Source organism: Scatophagus argus, chromosome 9 (assembly GCF_020382885.2).
Source record: "Scatophagus argus isolate fScaArg1 chromosome 9, fScaArg1.pri, whole genome shotgun sequence".
Lineage (NCBI taxonomy): Eukaryota > Metazoa > Chordata > Actinopteri > Scatophagidae > Scatophagus > Scatophagus argus.
In genome coordinates, this window is record NC_058501.1 from 11278338 (window position 1) to 11297500 (window position 19163).

At 39.4% G+C, this 19163-nt stretch overlaps 2 protein-coding genes across 5 annotated transcripts in view; both read left to right on the plus strand.

Moving 5' to 3' along the window:
* The first annotated feature begins 2473 nt into the window (after positions 1 to 2473).
* Positions 2474 to 4967, plus strand: LOC124065423 (tumor necrosis factor receptor superfamily member 6B-like). The gene is made up of 5 exons (XM_046400815.1): positions 2474 to 2579; positions 3269 to 3659; positions 3936 to 4115; positions 4213 to 4294; positions 4401 to 4967. Exons 1-5 carry the CDS (start codon positions 2562 to 2564, stop codon positions 4627 to 4629), a joined length of 900 nt encoding a protein of 299 aa, XP_046256771.1. The 5' UTR covers positions 2474 to 2561; the 3' UTR covers positions 4630 to 4967.
* A 671-nt stretch (positions 4968 to 5638) lies between these two features.
* The window catches only part of LOC124064460 (F-actin-uncapping protein LRRC16A-like), a 64023-nt gene continuing 50498 nt past the window's right edge, over positions 5639 to 19163 (plus strand). For 2 of the 4 annotated variants that reach the window (XM_046398944.1, XM_046398946.1), the window contains exons 1-2: positions 5639 to 6197; positions 9922 to 10019. In XM_046398944.1, coding sequence (XP_046254900.1) covers positions 6158 to 6197; positions 9922 to 10019 — 138 coding nt within the window. In that variant the 5' untranslated portion in view covers positions 5639 to 6157. The remainder of the gene's footprint in view (positions 6198 to 9921; positions 10020 to 19163) is intronic. The other 2 variants (XM_046398945.1, XM_046398947.1) reach the window with 2 other exon arrangements.

The following is a 19163-nucleotide window of genomic DNA, read 5'->3' on the forward strand; positions in this document are numbered from 1 at the left end:
CTTGATATAACTGTTTGACACTGGTTGTTTCTAGCCTAAATAAGCACATGTCATATTTTGCTTCACAGGAAGAAAACATGATTGGATTTTGATGTTGGATGGGAAGTGATCTAAAAAGGTAGCCTATTTTAAAAAAGCATTTTTTTATTTATTTGACAAATGTGCCACAATGGTAAGTAAGACTTGACAAATGGATGCAAAAGACATAAACACTAGGCTTGTTTTTGATACAATGAAAATTGTTTCATTTTTGCATTGAAATGTTAGATGATTGTCTAAACTGAATATAGACATGGGACACGACTGCTCACGAGGGGGGTTAGGGGCCTACTGCTATGCTGAACAGCTTAGATCACTTGGGTAAGTTGAAAAGGTTATGGTCAGTCAGATTTTAGATGGATGAGATCGAACAGAGGTTTAAGAATGTTCCATCCACATCGTCATATGGATGGAATGTGCTTAAAAGCCAATTATGTGTCATGGATTTGACTGCTGGCAAACTTTGTAAGCCAGAATCCTGAATCCTCTTAAGAGGAAACTTCACATCTTGGATCATCAATTGTGTTCAGGCTCTGAAACTTCCTCCATACCACATATTTCCTCATTGTAGCATTGTTAGCCTTGGGTGTTTCAGAGGAAATTTGACTTGAGTTTGACTCATCACACCTCATGTACATGCATGAAACCAACGGAAGCAACACCTCAGATAACAACCTGACTACAGCACTACAGTACAGCGCTGACTAAAAATGTGTGACTAAAATGTGTTACTAGCGTCAAACATCCATAAATGTTTATAGCACTGATTTGCATAAAATGCTTGGCCCAATTTTTGTTTGACTTACAGATTTCATTGACCAGAAGTTTTCTGATTTAAATAAATATATAATAATAAATAATAAATTTTACACTCCAATTTATACAGGAAAGGCTCTTGTAGCTGCTTTGTGTACTGATGAGTTTGAGTTTGTTTTCTTAGATAAAAAAGGCATTTTGTAGAAAAAAACATTTTCATATTCCTTTGTGTGAGGAATAAAACATTGTTTTGTCATTAATTCAGCCATCAGTATTGAAATATTTCAAACGATGAACATTACATACGGTGTTTTTCCAAAATAACCATTTTTGAAAAGTTACATTTTTACTTTTTGGATCACTATTTGTAACATAATTATCTAAGCTCAAAAGGTCCACCGCTTTTCCAAGCATTAAACCACTACAGCTGGCATCAGTAAGGTACATCTGAAAGACCCAACTGCATTTCATTGATGCTCATAAGATGCAGTCCAGTAAGAAGACCTAAAAATGAAAACAGATATTTCACAGACCACTGCATCCATGCTAAACATACAGTACAAGACTATCGCCATAATAAGAAAAAGACACAGAGTTTCAAGAGAAAGTGAAAACTCTCAGACTGAAACTGACCCCCACGTCTGAACTGCATTAAGTTCATTCTTTTTCACTCAAAACACAACCTATCATACTCAAAGTAAGTTATTATAATCTGTTAAAATGAAAGAGCTGATGACAAGCATGTAGACACATGTTTGACTCATAGTTGTAAAACAATTCGTCTCCATTTGCTTAACAACCACTTATACATACTATTCAGTGACTCACACAATCGTTCAACGGAAAACGCTGACTTGTTGGCACACTGACGAATTTCAACAGCGAGTGAGTGGAAAATCATCAAAAACTTATGGTTTTTGTCACCCGTTGTGGTGATGATGAGCTACATGCCCATACAAATTACAGTAACAACAACATTAATGGAAAGTTTAGAATGTCTTTTTCAAGTTATTTCCCTAAAGCTTAATTTCATAAAGACATGAGCTCTAATATAACATTGTTGATTTCCTTAGATGAATATAAATCAAATGTAGCTACAATTCGAGGGTTCAAGGTGAACAATTTTTTAATTTGCAAAAGCTTAATGCATTTTGATGTGTTTTAAATTGTTTGAGAATTCATGATTGGTCTAACCAAAAGAAAATACATAAAGTTAATTGCAAACAAAGCTGTCACAGAGCTTATCCTGTGGTGACGAGTTTGAGTCGTTTTATCGATCTTTTTGCTGGTATATTTTTCTCTATTTAACCGACAGTATTTAGGAGAATGCAATAGATATAGAGAACTTTAGATAGAACTTACAATAGAGAGTGCAAGTGGAAGACATGTTCCAGTTAAATAGTTGGCCCCTGGGACATTTGACTGTCAAAATTGATGAAGTTTGAACAAATTCCATTTAATGAGAAAAGAGGACCAGAAACAGCCAGCAGGGTTTTAATGGCTCTGTTTTAGGTCTAAGCAAAAAAAAAAAAAAAAAAAGAAAAGAAAAGAAAAGAAAAAAGAAAAAAAAGAAGCTTTTTTTTTTTTACCTTCATTTAGGTGTGTAAAAACTGTCTATGTGTGGAAGTTGTTTGACCTTTCAAATTGTGCTTTTACAACTCATTATCCAGAAACTAGACAAACGCCCACTCACAAACACTTCCTTATGAACACCATAAATACACATCTGACCCTCCTGTCAAACCCTACTCAACAGAACTGACAAGATGCACATCATCAGCACAGTGAGTATTCTGAATGACAATATTCTGTACGTTTTAAGATGACAAAATCCAGGAAAGGCAGAGACAGATGTGAGGATTAGTGATGCTTCAGAGGATGGTTGATAAAATATAACATTGAAATTAGTCAAATGTACACTATTTTTTTTTCTATTTTTTTATGTCGATTCTAAAGAAATCAAACTGTAATTCGACAAGGAGAAATATTTTCTGATACAAAAACAGGTCAGAAATATTTTTTGTTAACCTAAATACAGCAAATACAGCTGAAGTGCACTGATTAAAAACAATCTGGTGGATTTGATGTATCTTATGCTGTACATACATCAGTTGTAAAACAAATGCTGTCTGCTGCATGTAGAGCAGTAATCAATTATTTGCATTACATTGTGGTCATCAAAAGAAAAAGATATTGAAAAAAAAAAAACTCATATTGAGGTCACATGATCATCTTCCGTCTCTGGTGTCATCCTAACAACACTGTGATATTCCGGTTTTATATCATTGTGTTTTTGTATTCTTCTGGGGATCTTATTAGTAGTTGTACAGGTGGTAGTAGCTACAGTGGGCTATCATAATTACGTGTCTGTCCCAGAAGCTGTAGTACAGGCAACAGTAGTACTACAGTTGTACCAACAGGCTACTTAATAGTACTAGAACAGAAAGAGAAGTAATCACGGTCTTATCCTCAGCTCCTCTTGCCGCTGCTGCTCCTGCTCTCCGGTGTCCTCTGCGGCGCTTCAGAGGTGGAATCCGTTCCCACCTATGAGCGGCAAGACCCGACCACGGGGGAAATCCTCATCTGTGCCAAGTGTCCCCCGGGCACGCACATGTCCGCGCACTGCACAGCCACCACGCCCACCAAGTGCGAGCCGTGCAAAGACGACCACTTCACCGAGCTGTGGAACTACCTGCCCAGGTGTCTGTACTGCAACAACTTCTGCTATGAGAACCAGGTGGTGGAGAAGGAGTGCTCACCGACAAGCAACAGGGTCTGTCGGTGCAAAGAGGGTTTCTACTGGGCCGATGACTTCTGTATGAGACACTCGGAGTGCGGGCCTGGACATGGTGTCAAAACGAGAGGTATTTACCGGGGGAAAGACAGAGAATTACAGTGTTACATGTTGAACGATATTAACGAATATAAGACTAAATTTGGGAAAATTCTGGGCTATATTTTGATTTAACATGATGTATTAAATGTGTTCACACTAATATTTTCGCCGTGTATGTGCATCCAAGGGACGCATCAACGAATACATCACCTGTATCATTCTCTACATTTACGAATTTTTAGAAATAGAAGAATATAGTTCATTGTTTCCCAATATTCCAATAATATTTTCAATATTTCTCCAGGTACACCACAAATGAACACAGTTTGTGAAAGGTGTGCCGAGGGTAGCTTCTCAAACTCGTCTTCTGCGCTGGATCCGTGCGTAAATCACCAGGAATGTGCAAGCGGAGAGCTTGTGCTCCTGAACGGCTCAATTTACCACGACTCAGTGTGTGGCACCTGCGAGGATCTTGCAAGTGAAGGTATGAACGTATAATGCATAATTTTGTATCATTATAACTGCCTACATTCAGTTATAATATCCGTGATTACAACAGTGCGGTACACCTTCTTTTTCAGGTGAGACGTTCAGGGAATTCCTGACAGGATTCTTCAGTATGCACAGGATGCGGGTGTCAAAAATGAAGAAATTTGTCAGCAGGTAAGACTACACGCTGTGATTATCACTTTAGGCAACGTAGCCTCAAGTATTCCTCTTCATCAATTTTATACATAAACGCTAATAAAACATCATCTCTTTCCAACAGGTACATTCAAAAGGCGGGGGTGGGCAGGCGCGTCAGGGGCACTTCCCTCCCCAAACAGAGAGGTCCGCTCCTGGATAGAATCAGAGCTTGGCTGAACGAGGCTCCAGAGGAGGAGCTGAAGAAACTCCCGAATATGCTGAGGACAACACATCTCAACTCCATGGCACAAAAACTAAAGCAGACATTCAATGAGATTAAGCAGCAGAGCCCAAGCTGTACTTTAGTTTAATGTGTTAGCCTACGTACAGTACAGTTAAGAATAGGCTAATATATACCTCGTCCTCTTATTTGGCCCTTTTGCCCACTTGAAAACAAGCATTTTATCGTCTTTTTCATTTATCTGTTAATTGAGACTACCTGTAGGAGTGTTTCCTAGAAATAATGTTATTTGCTACTGGAAAATGTGCAGTTTAAGCTGTACATATTATGAATATGATGACAGACGTGAGTGAGCTATAACTAAGTTAAATGTTACGATGTATGATGTTCTGTAAAATGATGTGATATCAGACTGGAAACTTGTACTTGTGTCACATGCGGCAGCTAAATAAAGTAAATCTTGAAATTGAAAACCACAGGCTGATTGATGTAATACAACCGAATTGCCACAAGATGTCGCTATCTTTCCTCTTTAAATGTAGTTATTGTAGATTAAAACATTTTCAACCATCAACAGCTGTATCGTAGACAGTAAGTTATTGAAATATTTTTAGTTGCTTATATATTCTATATATTCTTATATATATTCTATATATTCTTCAAAACAGAAACTTGTTGACTTGTTAGCCTTAATGAGAAATTTGCAACCAGATCACTGTCCAAGCTCAGTGTTTAAGTGACTTTCTGAATAAATAAATACCAATAGATTAAGAGTTCAGCAAAGTTGTAAAACGCTGTGAAATCTCTCAAATTATTGTTTATTATTCTGTTTCTCATAGAAAGAGAATGAGCCTTTTTTCTGAAGGGACATCACTTCTACCTGAAACATTCCCATATTGTTCCCATAGGGTTTTACAGCGTATGTACCAGGTCTCACAGGCTACTTGCTGTATATTAGGCCTGTTGGATATTAATCTCATACTGTTATCCACTGGGAGCTCCCAGCGGATACAGCTCCCTCCTGTGCACAGGATTGGGACCCCTGTGGGAACCCCTGAAGGACCGCTAGAGGTCCCTGGTTCGCAGTTTGGGAAGCGCTAGTCCAGCCTGCTCATTAATATCGGGCTGACACCAGCACCACCAACGCCCCCTCCTGCCACGCCACACCGTTCCGGCATCGCATCGGCTCCCCGGCTGTCGCATCACCAAGCGGGGAGGGGCTCCGGTCTCCACTATTGGCTGGTACTGTATTACCGACAGCTTTACGGTAGGGCCACGGGAAGAGAGGATGTGCGTGAGTAGTGGTCTTTTCATCTCCATGGATCGCAGACTCTGCAGGGTATCAGCATGATTTTAAGAAGCCTCTAGCTCGTTTTTTTCCCTCCACACTACTCTTTGTTCAGCACACAACCCCCTGAACCTGTTTATACCGAAAAAAGGATGCGCGCAGATAAACGCGGATACATTGTCCGGACACGGCGAGAGGAGGAGAGGAGCATGTAACCGGGAGAAACGCACCGGCGGCGGCACCACCTGACACTTTTCTCCCCCTCTCTTTCTCTCTCCCTCCCAGTCGCTCCTCGTTTTCTCATAGTTGGAGGCTTCTTTATGTGTTGACTGAACTCCCCCGGCTGTTTTTGGATATTATCTTCAGCAAAATGAGCGAAGAAGTGTCAGAGGTCCCCAAAGAGCTTCTGGGTAAGAACTGACGCGGATCATTTGTAGCCATGTGTCCAAACTGGAACAATCACTGTTAACTGCCTCTAACATATCCCGAACTCACAGCGTGTGTGTGCGTGTGTGCGTGCTCCTGACAGACTGTAGTGACCATAATGAACTGATCCATACAGAGTCCACTATACAAGCCATATTTGCTGTGGCTGAGACACAATAGTCTGGTAATGCTGTTGGTGGTGATATGATCCAAACCATATCCCTATTAGGCCAGTGCCGTTTTCGTAATTAGTACCCTTCTCCAAATCAAACAGTATAGGCTTATTAAAACGCATTTCCTGTTGGTGAACCAGTCCAAAACAGACATGACTCGAAACAGTATAAAAAAGAACAGGCTGTTCATAATTTCCTTCAGTGAGTCTGTTTAGCTGCAGAGAAGCTTGAAGCTGTGTATACACACAGCACTGCTGTTGTTGGTCAAGGTGCTTGTACTGTTAATGTAACGTAAACTAAAGTCCATATTTGGAAGCCAAATAGCCAAATAGTTTATATTGTGAGTGGCCAGCCAGTCATTTCCTCTGCATATAACTTACATGGTTATTTTCCCCTCATCTCTCACCTTGGAGTTTGAACATAGCTGTTAGCCTCACTCAGTCTGTCCCCCTGGCTTTTAAGTCTGTCCTGTTTCTTATGAGTTATTTGTACTGATTGTGTACATACCTCAGAGTCCCCATAGGCTGTTTTACTCAATGCCTTTGTTTGACAAAGTGACTCTGTTTTTGACACTTCAGTGCAATGTTGGACAGGCACAAGCTCTTTCTCTCCTTCGCTTTTGAACACTCACGGGCCTGCAATGCTCCTTTGGCTCATTTTATTTCTTAAGGAGGCTCTAAGTGCACGCTGTATCATAGATGAGGTTTAAAGGAAAATGCTTGATCACAAATTCTGTAGCTGTACATTTTCTGTACCAGGCAACCACAGATTCCAAAGAACTTAATAACAATGCTTTCAGTTGACCAACAAGATGATTAGCCTGCTGCCATATCAAAAACCTGTTTGAAGAGGACACATTTTGTTTATCTGTCCATAGATGAAGATCTTTTCTAGATTTCTTATGGTCCAAACCGCACTCTAGCCTAGAGTCACAAATATCTATATCTTCACCTCCTCTCTTCAAGAATTTTCCTTATTGTAGCTGACTAATTTGTTCAAGAGTGCACACTTGACCCAAGGAATTTGGTTTGTCATGATCCTGTTGTCATGTGGTGTTGTCTGGAAGAGTGTAACACCAGTCGTTGTTGGAAACATTAAGTGGTGTGGGTGATTCAGCGTCATACAAGATCATTCTTGGTATCCAGCACATTCAAGAAACATTAGCAATGTGCTGCAGATGGACACACGGTAGACAAAATCTGTTTTCGCTGCTGAAAACTTCAGGAAAGATTTTGTTGATAGGGGAATTGCTCCTATCTGTCAGTTCTCAATTACAAGCACAGGATTAACTGAGGACTCAGAAACATTCACGGAAATGCTTTCGAGGAACTTGCATGCAGCACTGAGGTGCACACATTTAGAGAACTTTGGTTTTTTTCAGAACAACCGACCTGACAAATGTTAGCTGACTTTAAATGCAAGAACATGGAGAGGCTCTCTTTGTGGTTTTAAATTCTTTCATAATTGTGTTTTTTTTTTGTTGAATGCACCCAAAAATATTCATAGATGAAGCCATATAAAACAACTTCCCAAAATACTTATGTTTCCTAATGAATACTTATATTCTACTCTGTCTATTCAGTTTTGTTGGACTCACCCAATACTCTACAACTAGTCACATTGTGTGTTTATTTATATGCTCTTAAAGACCTGCAAAGTGTTTGCTCTCTAGCTTAACAGTTTAAGAAAGAAACAAAACATATATATAAAAACTATAACATCATCAATACACAAATCTGGTTGAGGTCAATAAAAGGGAGAGTGACTTAATGGGCTTGTAAATTGTTTGTTTGAGCTTTTACAAGGCCATAAGTCTCCACATGAATCCCGCAGATATTCAACCTAGTGTGACCCAGTGCACATCTTAACTGCGTAATGTTAACCACAGGGCAGCTGGATAGTAAAATGTCCACTCATGTTCAAATGAATGAGCAGAAAAACTGGATTAGTAGAAAAATGATGAGTCTATCTGAAGCTTTTTCTGTGTGGGACCTGAAAACTGCTCAGGTTCATTAAAACAAAGAAGGTTTCATTTTTTTGTAGAAACCCACTGGAGATTTATCGAATGTCTGAGGCTATAGTTTTAGAAATGCTGCAGCAGGAAACGGTGCACATTTTCAGACCGGCAGATTTATACTTTGCTTAATTATTAGTTTCACTTTGATCTGATGATGGTTTGAGGAAGCCTTCAGGCGAGGATACATGCATGCCAGCACAGACGTACACACACAGAATCCCTCTCTGTCTCAGACACATGTGCACAGACTACATCAGCTGCTATGTGGTGGGTAAATGTGGAGCCTGAAGAGGCGGCTGACCCAGTTCTGCTCTCTAAGCCCGGTCCCTGGCAGCGGAGGCTCCTACTGGATGTGAACAATCAATATGAACAACACGCTCAGCATATTAACGAAAAATTACTTTCATCATTGATCAGTCTGACGTCTATTTTGAATGAATTGTTTGATTTCTCAAATGTGGAAAAACATTGAGAGCCCACTGTGAAAAACTCTAATGTAGGCTATTCATTTTAAAATTACAGAAAGGAAAAGCAGTCAAAGTGATATCTGTGCAACGGTCCATCACTTTGAACCAACCTTGTGGATGGATGGACTGACATGATATTTTGTACAGACACTCTAGGATTCTGCCACCAGCAGGTTAACATTGTGGTTAGCATTAAAATGTAAACCATTTTATGGATTGTCATGAAATTTGCTAGCCTATATTCAATATTATGTCCAATCATGGGATGGACTGTAATAACTTTTGTGGTCCCCTGACATCTCTAAGAAAAGATTCTATTGAAATTAAAATTTGTCCAATAATTTAGTTTATGACCAAATATCTGCAAAACCAACACCGTCCATGTTAATGAGCATGTTAACACACTAAACTTAGATAGTTAGCCTTTAGCTCAGGGCACCGCCATCTGAAAGTGTAGCCTTACAGCTACTAGCATGGCTGTACACACTGAAACTGCAGTCAGACCAGATTACATATTGAAATTGAAAGCAGGGGAGCAGCAAATCCTTTGGTGGGGTTGTAAACGTAATCTGCAACAGCTAGCATGGCAAGAAGCTAACCACAGTCCACAAAGTTTTATTATGTTTGTACCATATTTCTGTGCAGTTCTGTAAACTTGGATAGTAAGAGAGAGATAGATATACGGCATCTGTCAGACTGAATGGACTTTGTTAGCTGTCTCGCAATTTCAGATGTCAGAGTTCTGTGTGATGTAACTGAAGAAGGTTTGCAATAAGAAGTGTAGACGTCTTGCCCTACATAGAGATAAGTGGAAAGCGAAATGCCGTCTGAACACACCAGTCTTGTTCCTCGCACCATTCTTATTCCCCCTGTGGCAGAAATGCACTGATCTGTGTTCTGTTTTCAAACTTGATGTGAAAGACTCTACAAAAAGAGCTAATTTTTGTAATCCATGATAAACCACTTGGCAGATCTTTTTTCTTCTCACGCAGATATATTTCAGATTTGAGTCTTTCCTTTGTTTTATGTCCTCTCTCTTTTCTCTGTGTAGATAGTGTGAGGGATGCAGTTGGGAGGAAGGTGAAGCTGTCGCTGAGGAAGAGAGTCAAACTGGAGATAAAAGGAGACAAGACGGAGAACAGAGTCTTGGTGAGTCAAATCCTGCCTCTTTCAAGCTTCTTTGTTAAGGGCCGTAAAACCTTTGTCTTTGTCCCACATTTCTCTGCTCTTGAAATGTACAGTTCTCATTTAAGAACATCAAAACCTCAATGCTTTTTTCTTTTTTTAGCACTTGAAAGACTTTCATTATTTTGACCTTCACAGACAGCATCACTTGACCGCATTGTTACTCTTTCCTCTCAACTTCAGCTATACTTTGATTTTGGGGTAATTTCCTGCAAATCAAAGTAAAAGCTTGTGAGAAACCGTATGAACATCAGACTTTCCTGGTTCAATTAGTCTGAGAACTGATTGAGAGGGATTAACTAAGGTGTGTGTGTGTGTAGTGGCAAATCCTTTGTTCATTTACCAGCGATTGCCAGTATGCTTCCATTCTATGGGTCCTGTGATTTTCTCTGTCATGCATAGCTCTGAATGACTAAGGATTTATTGCAGTTTGATGACTCAATCATATGTGGGAATGAGCCATAGATCCAGTAAGTTACTCTGTGGGCTGTGACTGTGACAAACTGACATTATGAAAACTATGCCGAATTGCCTATTAGCAAGCTCTGTTTGCAACTTTCCCATGGATGTACAGACAGCGATCACTGTGTTACTTTGATACTGAGGAAAATGTAAAACATGGACATTCTCATTCTCAGGAGGATCTTTATTCTGATTTCTAATGGGATTTATGGATGTTTAACATGAGAGATAATGAAATCCCCGGGAAGTCACACTGAATCTAAAAATATTACGTCTGTGTTCCAAATTCAACTGATTTATGTATCCACAAAGACATACAATTTGGATGCAAATTGCAGCAATAGGGCTCTGAGGGTTAAAAGTACCTTATTTGCCTGCATGAGCTAAGTGCTCATTAGCAGTTCAAACTGCACTAGCTAACTTCCTGTTGTTTTCAAAACGCTGTAGTAAACTTCTCTCCCTTTAAACTCTCCTGCAGCTCCCCACAATTTAAAAAAACATCTGGTTTGGGCTGCTTTCAGAAGTCTGTCTTTAGTCTCAAAGAAATGGTAAACCTGATGAAGCAGCAAATGAAGTCAAACATGTTGGTTCAGTGCTGAGGTAATTCATTCATCCAGTCACACCTCTGACTGAGTATCCATATCACCCCTCTGGTGTCTGTTGGCCTGGTGGAAATAGCAGCTCAGACCATTAACTGCTGGCCATCCACTGGATGCTAAATAATTAATACCTGGTAGAACATTAAAAATGCATATTGGTTCTCTCTAGCCTTAAAACAGATAAGAAGCTGAAGATAGTTAAGACAGAATATAATTCCCACAGTAAATCAGTGCAGGGTTCATCAAGTTTGATGGCTGAATCAGAAAGCTTTCATTTAGAGTGAAGGAATCTGCACAGCGCTTAATATGTGTGGAAATGGCAGGATCCTTTTACTTATACGACTCTCAGTGGAATGAGAAGCTTTTAGTTATACAGCTCTTTGTGGAATAGACATGAGGAAATTAGATAGAAGAGAAACTTTGAAAAGCTGTGTGAATAGTCCTGTACAGCTGTCCATCTGTTTAGGATGTGATATTGTGTGAAATTGACAGAATTATCAGCCAGATCCCTTGGCATAACTTTAGTACAGTTACTGCAGGATCCTGAATATGTCACCCAGGGACAAAAGCAGAAGGAGAGGTGAGAGACAGAAAGGATGAGCTCCTTTTTCACCTCCTCTGTACTCGCTAAATGATCTGGGAGCACACTCAGGTGGGAAGCAACAGGAAAGATTCTGTCTCTATGCAAAAAAAACTGGATGTGTCAGTTTATATAATGTAATCATTTATTGCAGACACATCATTACTGCTGAAATCTGTCATATCAGCAAGGAGTCTGACCATGGACTATATAGCTCTACAGCTGCTTTCATTTCTTCATGAGAAGATATCAACTTCTACTATTCATGACATACGCAATGGTCGACGTTACTCCAACATGATGTAACAACGCGGTGATCTGGAAAATATCTGTATTTTCTGTTTAAGGCATTTGGCAAAACAGCAGATATCAGGGGAAGGAGTGTGAACCCCCTAAAACTTTCTAAATAAACTTAAAGATTGCATAAATCTTTTCAAAGTCTTGTCTCTAAGTCCAATCTAAAGTAAATGCAGATAGCAGCCGCCTGAATTAGCTGTACACTACATGGTACAGTGCTGTACCGTGCAGAATTTCTCTTTGAGATCTTTTCTATATAATATTAGATTTACTCCACATGATTGTGACAACAGTTCTGTGTGTGTGGGCACACACACACAGAACTGTTGTCACAATGCAAAGAAGTGGGAGTCAGTGCTGGGAAGTGAGGAATTCCAGTGGAGTGGTTTTTTGTTTTTTTTTTTTTTTGGTATTTCATCCAGACGCAGAGCATGAGAATGACTCGGAGAGTTTGTATCAACGCTCGGCTCGACCAGGCTGAACAAATAAACTACTGTTTGTTGTTCTGTAGAAAAACAGAGTCTGAGAAACCGATTATGCAGGAAGTGGCTTGGAGAGAACGCAAACATGTCATGGACTTGTAGTCTGTCAGTGTTGTAGTATCCAGTGTTAGAAATGATGAAATAGCAATATAGTTGTGTTTTTTTTGGTTTTGTTTTTTTTTTAGATGAGATGTTGTCTTAAAATATACATTGCTAATAAAACGAAACACAATCTCAAGTGTGATTCAGCGACAGATTTTAGACCTGAAAACCGCTTTACTGTGAACACAGTAGTATTATCTTTTTCAGGTCTTTCAGATTTAACAAAATAACCCTGATGATAGCATCAGAGTAATTTATTATTATGTGCCATAATAAGCCAAAAGGATATTCTTTAATTTGTAGTCCTTTGATAGATGCTGCATAGTCACCATGAAAAGAAAATAGATTTCTTTAAATTTTGTCCCCTTTAACTGGCTGTGCAGAACAAATAAAGAAACATTACAAAAGACATATATACTGTATACTACAAAGATAAATGGACTGAATCTCAATGAATGAGTAAATGAAAATAAAAACATTAGAGAACTGTGTTCATAGAGGAAATGAGTGTCTTAATGAGTCAGAGGGTGTAATACAGCAGTACTACGTGCTTGTACACATTTGAGATGAGAAAAAGACAAGCAGGGAGGGCAAAATGTGTGTGTCAGGTCTTTATCAGTAAATGTCATCCGGTAACTTAACGCAGCGTTGTTTGCTGTTGGAAAGAAATAGCATTAATCTGTGTGACTAATAGAGATAGAAAGTGACCAGTTAGATTTGACACAACACCCACCTGTGCGTGTGACATTTCATCTCAGAACTTCAGATAGCATTACTGTATTAACACAGTAGAGCTGTTCATTCAAACCATACTGTACAGTATCACAATGTCACTCTTCAATTTCCAGTTTGACATTATGTTGTACTCCATGAGAATGTATGTAAACCACAAAACACTGAATATTGAGCCTGATATATAAGCTTTCCAGTATGGCGTTTCTGAGTAAAAATTAGCTCAAATTTCAAACACACATTCCATCTGTCTGTCTTTTTGGTGACATTTATTGAACTTCCCCTGCCAGCTTATAGCAACCACATACAGTCAGGAGCTTTATTTACTTCAAACAATGCTGGCCGTCCACATACAGTGTAAACTACAGATATAATTAAGGGAGGAATATGGTTATTTGCACTGTCAATTTGTTTGTCTGTCAAATACACAGAAGTCCTTTCCCTCTTTCCTGCCAAGCTTTTCTCAGACTGGGAGTGGAGCACTACAGTGCCAGAGGCACATCTCTTAAGCACACTAAAGCTTGATAGATACAGCCATCTCCCTCCTTTGAAGACATAGGGATGAAGGCGGTAGAGATAATAACATCAGTCCATCAAACACACCCCGGGGAAAGAGGAGAAGAGGAGAGGAGGGAGGTCGGGAGAAGGAGGGAGAGGAAAATGGGCAGTGAGACATACTGTACAGGTCAGAGGGGATGGAGGGAGGATGACGAGAAGACCTGTAAAGACAAAAAGCGGGACTGTAAAACTCTGACAGTGTGACAGACAGAGATAATCAGTACTGTGATGTGAAGCAGGAAAGAAAAGAGACGACACTGCACACGATTTTAATGGGTCTGGTGTTGATGAAAGTTCATACAGAAGTGAAGGATTGAAAATTGTGTTTATTTGTAAAATCAGGAGATAAAATGTAATGTTTGGGCTTTTCAGCCATGCTAGTGACTAGTGATCCACCACTTTGGTCCAGATTGAAATATCTGGATTGATTACCATAAAATCTTTAACAGACTTCCAAGGTCCCCAAAATATGAATTCTGCTGACGAGCTGATCCTCTGACTTTCCTGTAGTGCCGCCAAGAGGTTTGCGTTGGTGATTTCATTGAAATGTTGAGTGGACTGCTATGAAATTTGTTGCAGATTACAATGGTGTAGATGATTAGGTTTAATCCTACTGACTTTTCAATTAGTTGACTTGTGGTTTTGAATAAAATGTCTCAACTGTTTGGTTGTGATGAAATTTGGTAAAGACATTCATGTTCCCCAAGGATGAACTGTACTCACAGTAGTGAGTTTTCATTTAAACCACTCAGTCAAATTTGTAATTTGTTTTGTACTTTGATTTATGACTAAATACCTGCAAAACTAATAACTTAACTGACCAGTTAAGGTGAAAAACTGTACCAGCTAAACATCACCTTTGCCTTGTCACTGTCAGCATTATAGTATTCAGCCAGTAGAATTCAGCTCAAAGCGCCTCTGTGCCAAAGTGCCCCCTCACAGAGTCACTAGCATGGCTGTAGTCTCTTGCTATCCATCCATCTTTCCGAAACCTTAACCAAGTGTTTTAGTTGACTGACCATGCTATATTGTTAGTGTTTATGTCAGACATTGGGATCGCAGAGTTTTTTTTCCTTTGTCCTGCCATTAGTCATGTAGCAGTGTTACTCATTCACAGGTTCTTGCCTCACATTTAAACCTGTGATACTAAAGGGCTGACAGACTGCCCAACTTCCTCTTGATCTCTTGCTGCCAATAAAGGAAAGCATTTGAGTCTGTGTTTGTACCAGCCACAGCCTGTCATCAACAGTTAACTGCTTTATTGCATCTCAGTGTTTGCTTTGTGTGAAAGAGTGGCACTAACACTGCACAGAGGAAGCGGTGTGAACCACAGCTGCTGCACATCAACACAGTTAAATCTGGATTGGCACAGATTTTGATCGTATCTTGACTGTGCCATGACACGGCAGTCATGCTCATCTTCTTCAGGGTTTTTATTTTATCCTTTCAAGATGATGATGCAGTTACTGACGTCAGGACATCAGCATTCACATGTTAAAACTCTCTTAAAGATACGCTTCCGTGAGTGACCGTAGTTTTCCATTAAAGTTGACCAAAGGAAACTTTAGATTACAGTTTCACATTACACCAGAGAGATTAGTCTGGCTTTCGGTACATAAGTATGTCCAAGGGGATTTTTTTATATCACATATACATGATACAACGAAATAAAACATGGTTCTTATCCCATTTAGTCATTTGTATACTGTTTACATAGAAACAGTATCTGGGTAACAAACTGATAATGAAATCATACATCACAGCATTTCAGTACTTTTAAACTACAGGAAGTTAGTGTTTCCTCCAGTTCCCCAATTCACTTCTCTCCTTCAGTTTTTGATGTTGACTGTTTTGATAGGTTTGTAAATTACAGTTAAAGGACTGTGCGGACCACACATTAGTACTTATGATTTTGCGTTTTTGTCTCTGGGAAGACTACTAATACCATGTAAACAAGTAAAAGAAAGACAGTTGTGTCAATCAAAATCTGTAATTGGATATTTGCAAGAAAGGGTTTGCATCATGGATTTTTTAGACCCGAAACTGTAGTGACCCGTCTGTATTTTTCCTCTGTCGGATTCCTCAAGCTTGCAGCTTGTCCTAACATAACTCTGCTGTGGAAAATGGGGTCTTAGGCCATTCTACTGAAGTATAATTCAGTGGTATGCTTACAGAGAAGCTTGGCCAATGTGCAAGTCTGACAAAATGATGAGAACCAAGCTGTTATGATAATTATATAATTATTATAATAATTGTATTTCTTTAAGGCTTTATTGCCGCATTCATCTACAAATATTACATGTTTGTAGATAAAATACTCTAATGTATCTTACTTATTCTGGTCACCTCAGTGACACTGGTCTGACAGTGGAAAATATTTAAACCCATGCTTACATCCGAGAACAGACCAAAGCCTAGAATCTTGTCCAGCTTGTCTTTCCTGCTGTCCTTCTTTCCTTTTCTTTAAGCCTGAGGTCTGTCATTAGGGCCAGTGAGAACGTGGAGGTGACCCACTTCTCCACTCCTTGATGATCACCTGTAATGTCCTCTCATGGGAACCAGCACCAGTAGCTTTTGTTAACGATACTAAAACCTTTCCCTTAAACCTGCAGAGCAAGCGTCTTTCATAAATTCTTGTTGATAACAGACTATGATGTCTAGCATTTGCTGTAGGCTGTTGAAGTTTTTTTTTTTCTTTTTCTAGTGTGGCTACTTCCTGTTTCAAAACTAGCTGTGCATTTATTATTATGTTTACATTTAAATGGTGTCAGCACTGATTTTTTGATTTTTATTGACACATATTCAAATTAGTGTTTTTTTCTGTCCTGTACCTTTAAAGTGTCATGAAGTAAAGATGTAATCTTTCTTTCCCTTCTCGTTTTTTCACGAGTCATTCAATGTGGGCGTTTGTATTTTGAGATTTGCGGTCAGAGAAGAGCCTGAGAAAAACCACAGGGTTCTTTCATGGGTCTTGCCTAAATAAGTCTATTTATAGTTTTACTTTCTTTTTTGAGGTTGTGAATTAGTTTGTATATATACTATGTATTTGAGCCTTTGTTTGCTTGAGTGAACATGCACCAAGAAACAGTGTTCTTTGTCCTGTTAACCAAGGTTCAGCCAGAGTTCAGTCAGTTATGATATTGTTTGTCACATAATCACTGTGTGTGTATTAAATCGTTATCTCTGCTTCAAAGTCCTCAGTGTTTTGTACTGCAATGCTGTGGTGATTATTAACATGATTAGGGTGACACTCTGAGCTAACCGAGCAGAAAAAATGTGTCAGTCAGGTCACCAGCTCCCTGCTGAGGATGAAGTCCTACTTCACTGTGGTGTTGAACATTTACAATTAAAGCGACATTTCATCCTACAATATGGATGAATAAGATTTCATTAAAACACTTTTTTTTTTCTTTACTTTTAAGCTTCGCAGTGCAGGTTTGATGCATCAGTCCGTCTTGTTCAACCGGTTGTTTCAGTCCAGCTTTTGATTTTCATGACTGATATTACATCCAACCACCAAACATCCAACACTAAGAATTTTGTTGAAGCAGTTTTGCATGTAAATTTTGCATCACTCACTTATTAACCCACTTTCCTTTAAAAGACAGTTTGTAATCCCTGTACATGCATTGCGAGGAAACAAGCCGCGGCACAGATAGGTCCCAGTTACGTATGGTGAGGACTGAATTTTCATCTCAGCTGTAGTTCAGTCCAGCTGTGAGAGACCAGTTGCTGACTTGATTCCTCCCTCACACGAATCTAAATATGGATGTGTTTAAACATTTAGTGTTCTCAGTCTGAGATAATCTCATTTGGTGCCCTTCTATGCTACTGCACAAACAGATCAGTGTGTTATGGCCTCATGCATTTAAATAGGATGAAAGAAACTAAAACAAGCTTCACGGTGATTCCTCTCAACTTGAAGCTGATTTGCTGTGTCATACTGTGACCAAATCAACTAGTGCTGTCTTTCAGAATTAGCTGAATTCAAGATGCCGCTTTAGGTTAGTCAGGGAGTCTTATTATTTTAGCTCACTGTGCCACACCTTGCAATCAGACATTTTCTGTCTGGATCTTTCTGAGAGGTTTGGTTTCTAAAGGGTCCTGTAGCAGATTCAGCTGAATGAGGCGATTATTTAGACATTTGTGTGGAGTTAAATTGTCGGGTCTTAATTCTGTCTTGTCTTGTGTTGTGGACAAGGACCATACTTTCCAGGGTTGTTTTTAGGATTTTATTGCAAAGCACCAAACTTGGCAATAGCAAAATTGAAATTTTAGAGAAACAATGTATTCTGCTACACTGTCTATGCCTTTCTGTGACAAGTCGAGGACAAACAGAGACCAAATGTGCCGTAATATTTTCTAAAGATATAGACATTAGTTTACAACAGAGTGTGTTTCTACTGCATGGTCACTTTGATTACCATCGCTCTTAACTGTGGTGTGGATGCGCTGCTCCTTGTTCATAGTTTTGTGTGAGAGGAAAAGCTTTCTCATTAAGGCCATTTTTCAGAAAAGGTTGAACATGCTCATTATGTCCTCAGGTCTGTCCACTCATTGTCACATTTTAGTGGCTGAGTATCTCTCAGTCTCACTCTGTGTTGTATTACCCACCATCAAGCTGAATGGAGATTTTTTTATAGCAGTTCTTAGCATGTTTTCAGCCCACAATGCCTGCAAAAGCCTCCCTGGAGAGATATTAACCAGCCACATAGTCTAGCTCCATGCAAGCCACACCCACAGTCATTCGTCTTCATTATCTCATAGGTCAGGGTCATTGTCACTCAGACAGTCTTCGTAATATAATTGACCCTGCCTCAGGTCGTTGGCTTGATAGGTTTTGGTTTTTATAATCTCACGGCTTCCAATACGTCTGGTTTCAGCCACGGGATCAAATAAGGCAAATAAGATCCTGTCACTCCATGGAGCTCTTTACCTATTTTGACTACACCAATTAATCTCTTAGTTTGAGTTTGTTTTAAATTTGCACATGTTTTGCAACATGCTGAGCTGGCCTGACTGGTGCTGGTTGGTCTTACTGAGGGAAAAGTGGCTTATGAGTGTTGTAGTACAATGGACTGGTTGGTATAGCATCAGCCTGCTCTCACTGGCTGTAATTGAATGGGGTTTATAGGTCACAGCAGCAGTCAGCATTGATTGGTTGATAATGACATTTGTGCGCACTGTGTCATAGTAAACGGTCACAAAACCAATCAGGTCTAATCATGGTGATGTTTTCTGTCAAAACAATGAGGCCTTGCTGATTAAAAACAAGACAGCCTGCATAATGTGTCCA